This window comes from Nicotiana tomentosiformis, chromosome 1 (assembly GCF_000390325.3).
Source record: "Nicotiana tomentosiformis chromosome 1, ASM39032v3, whole genome shotgun sequence".
Classification (NCBI taxonomy): domain Eukaryota; kingdom Viridiplantae; phylum Streptophyta; class Magnoliopsida; order Solanales; family Solanaceae; genus Nicotiana; species Nicotiana tomentosiformis.
This window is the reverse complement of record NC_090812.1, coordinates 74,067,203-74,071,516: the sequence shown is the minus strand read 5'-3', so window position 1 is coordinate 74,071,516 and position 4,314 is coordinate 74,067,203. Positions and strand designations below refer to the sequence as shown.

General features: G+C 40.4%; 1 protein-coding gene across 1 annotated transcript; it reads right to left on the bottom strand.

Annotated features, from left to right (window-relative positions):
* Positions 1 to 2,347: 2,347 nt before the first annotated feature.
* Positions 2,348 to 2,926, bottom strand: LOC138906864 (uncharacterized). The gene has a single exon (XM_070196562.1). It carries the CDS (start codon positions 2,924 to 2,926, stop codon positions 2,348 to 2,350), a length of 579 nt encoding a protein of 192 aa, XP_070052663.1.
* Between the last annotated feature and the right edge of the window lie 1,388 nt (positions 2,927 to 4,314).

Sequence of the window (4,314 nt, the reverse complement as noted above, 5' to 3'; positions counted from 1 at the left end):
ATTATAAGATAAATTCGGGAGGAGAACAATTTCTTTTAACAATTAATTGATTTAAACAGAAAATCAAGCCTATGAGATTTTCATCCTTTAATATCTTTATCTAACAATTCACAATATATTCATATATATATCAATTAATATTAATTAATCAAAGAATACAATTTACACAAGTAAGGCATGCTTTGAGTCTTAAACTACCCGGACTTTAGCATTAATAGTAGCTACGTACGGACTCTCGTCACCTCGTACGTACGTAGCCCCCACAATTTAGCAATAATTATTTAATCTTAATCACCTATGAGGTAATTTCCCCATCACAAGATTAGATAAGAGACTTATCTCGTCTTGCTCCAAGTAAATCCACTATAAGGCCTTTTCCACGATTATCCAACTCTGTCTCGCTCGAATCTAGCCAAAATAATTCGATACAATCACTAAAAATTATAGGAATCAATTCTATAAGGAAATACTACATTTTAAATAAAAATCCCGAAATTAATTAAAAATTCGTCCGTGGGGCCCACATCTCGGAATCCGACAAAAGTTACGAAATCCGAAAACTGATTCAATTACGAGTCCAACCATACCAGTTTCACTCATATCCGACTCCGAATCGATACCGAAATCTCAAAAATTCATTTCTATGAGATTTCTAAAAATTTCTCAAATTTAAATCTCAAAACACTAATTTATGGTGAAAACAATGATATACTTGTATATATAGACCAAATCCGAGTTAGAATCACTTACCCCAATTGTCTTTCCTTGAAAATCTGTCAAAATCGCCTCTGCTCCAACTCCAATTTATTAAAAATGGCGAATGGGACGAATGCCCTCTTTTTATAAAACTGCCTAGACAGCCTTCGGAACTGGGCCTTGAACAGGGCCTCGATCGTGGCTTCGATCATGGCCCTCGAGCCTAGGCCTCGATCGTGACTTCGATCACAGGCTCGAGCCTAGACCTCGGTCATGGCCTCGATTATGGCATCGAGTCTGGTCCTTCGATCATAGCCTCAATCATGGCATCGAGCTTGAGTCTTCGATTGTGACCCTCGATCTTGGGTCTCGATCCTGGCCCTCGAACCTTGCCTTCGATCATGGCCCTCGAGCTAGACCTTCGATCATGGCCCTCGAGCTGGACCTTCGATCATGGCTTCGATACACAAGCTCGAGCTTGTGCTTCGTCAACCCTGGGCTTGATATCTGGGCTCGATACCTGGGCTCGATATCTGGGCTCGATCATAACCCAGAATGTCCAACAGAAGAGGAAAAATTGCAGCAGCTTTTTAAGTCCAACTTTTGATCCGTTAACCATCCGAAACTTACCCGAGACCTTCGGGACCTCAACCAAATATACCAACAAGTCCTAAAACATCATACAAACTTATCTGAAACCTCAAATCACATAAAACGACACTAAAACCACGAATTATGCTTCCATTCAAGGTTCATGAAACTTAAAATTTCTAACTTCTACACTTGATGTCGAAACCTACCAAATCAACTCCGATTGACCTCACATTTTACATACAAGTCATAAATGACATAACGGAGCTATGAAAATTTTCAGAACTGGATTCCGACCCCGATATCAAAAAGTCAACTCCCCGGTCAAACTTCCAAACTTAAATACTTATTTTTTTAGCCATTTCAAGCTTAATTTAGCTACGGACTTCCAAATAAAATTCCGAACATGCTCCTAAGTCCAAAATTACCATACGGAGCTGTTGGAATTATCAAAATTCTATTCCGGGGTCGTTTGCACATAATTAGACATCCAGTCACTATTTGAACTTAAACTTTTAATTTTTCATCAAAATTCCATACCTCGGGCTAGGGACCTCAGAATTTGATTCCGAGCATACGCCCAAGTCTCAAATCACGATACGGACCTACCAGAACTGTCAAAACACTAATCCGAGTCCGTTTGCTCAAAATATTGACCAAAGTCAACTCAATTGAGTTTTAAAGCTCTAATCCACATTTTAAATTCATTTTTCACATAAAAACTTTCCATAAAATTTTACAGATTGTACACACAAGTAGAGTAATGATAAATAGTACTTTTCGAGGTCTTAGGATATATAATTAATTATTAAATTTAAAGATGATATTTTGGGTCATCACACCCTTAATGTCTGCAATGGTCCAACCAATTGCAGTTTTGCACTCACTCAATACCTGCAAAAGCTGTTCTTTCTTCACATCTAACAAATCAGATGAGATAATAACATGTAAGTTGAGTTAGGTCCCAAGAAAGCATACCTGAGGTGAGGTGGTAGCGGCTTCAGTTTCAACTTTGGTGGCTCTTCTATCGATGGCTTAGCTGGAGGAATTTTTCTTTCTTCTAAGTGCAAAGGCTCAAATTCGAGCTCTCTTTTCCCAAACCCTTGGCCTTCAAGATCCAGCATCCACTCTGCAAATCCTCTCCATTTACTTCATCTAAGTTCATGAGACAGGCTGCTAGAGGGTCTTTAGCATTCAAGGTCTCATCTTCCTCATCCAAAATTACATCCACGACTTCTATTAGAGAGCAGTTAGAAAATTCACTTGGTCGCCGCATAGATTTATACATGTTGAATGTTATTTCTTCATCATTTAGTCTCATTTTGAGCTCTCCAGTTTCACAGTCAATTAAAGCTCTCCTAGTGGCCAAGAATGGTCTTCCCAAAATTATGGGAATCTCCTCGTCAATCCGGCAGTCTAGAATGACAAAATCTGCTGGGAATACAAACTTCCCAACCTGTACTAATACATCATCAAGGATACCAGAGGGCCTCTTCACTGTCCTGTCGGCTAGCTGTAGTAACATGAATGTGGATCTAGCTCTTCCAATGCCTAACCTTTTGTAGATAGCCAAGGGCATCAAGTTTATGCTTTCCCCCAAATCACACAATGCTTTAGCAAAAGCATAGCTGCCTATCATGTATGGGATTGTGAAACTCCCTGGGTTTGACAACTTCTCAGATATCTCTGCGGGAATGGTGCTGGAGGTCGCTTCTTTCCTGTGATTTGAGTTTTATCTTGCTCAGGCACTGCTTCTACTGTCGTTTCTTGTGCTACCTCAGTCTCATTCGCAACCTCTTTTTCTTTGCTTGTGCTCTTTTGTGCATGTTGTACTGTCACCTCAGTTAACCCTGTTGAATCATCTATCTTAATGGGTACTGGCACAAGTGTTTCAGTAGGTCGGCTTTTGCGAGCAATCTCTTGCTCCACATCTAGGTCTCTACCATTTCGTAGACTCACTGCCATAAGTTGTTTCGGGCCCTGATCTTTTCGATTGACTTGTGTGTCTGCAGGTAACGTCCCTTGGGGACGATTATTTAGAGCCATAGAAATATATCCTAATTGAATCTCAATACCCTTTATAGCTGATTCATGTGAGTCCACTCTCTCTTGAATTTTTTCAGTGGACCCAATCAGTTATTGCAGTATTCTATTGTTGTTGTCTAGCATTCCCTTAAGTTTAGCAAACCCATCATCTTGTCTCACAATCTGCTGTTGTTGAGGTTGTTGATAAGCCAGCTGCTGATTTTGCTGGTTGTAACCCTGTTGCCTTTGGTAAGGTACCACTTGACCCTGTGGTCGCCTAGCTCCAAGATTGTTGTTGTTATTGTACTGTTGTTGTGCTGGTCTATATTGTTGATTATGTTGTCCCCAATTCTGACCACCTTGCCTTTGTCCCCCATTATTGGCTACATAGTTCATATCTTCCTGATAGTGCCGGTTGTCACCTTCCGCACTCCACGAGCATACATAAGGTTGGTTAATTCATGGTGTACATAAGCCCCCATTAGTTATGTCAACTATGTGTACCTGCTGCTTCTGGCCTGATTCGTCGATCTTTTTGGTGAGGATACTCATTTACGTCATTAGAGTGGCCATATTTTCAGCTATGGAGTTGTTTGGGTACAAAGCCACTGAGTGAACTACATGAGTGATCGTAGAGTCTCTTGTCATCCATCCTGAGTTTTGGGCCATCTTATCAAGTAGGATCTTCCATTCTCTGAATGTTTTGCTCAAAAATGCACCACCTGCTGAAGTATCAACATTGGCCTTTAAGACATCTTCCAGTCCCATATAGAACCTCTGCCCCAACATCTGATCTGGAATGCCATGATGTGGACACTTAACCAGCATATCCTTGAACCTCTCACACGTTTCTTGTAGTGATTCTGTCGGTCTCTGCCTGAAGCTCAATATATCATCAATTTGTTTGGCAGTTTTATTGGGTGGGTAGAACTTGTTCAAAAATTGCTTGACTAATTCCTCCGAGGTAGTGATGGAATTTATGGGGAGTGAATTAAGCCAAGT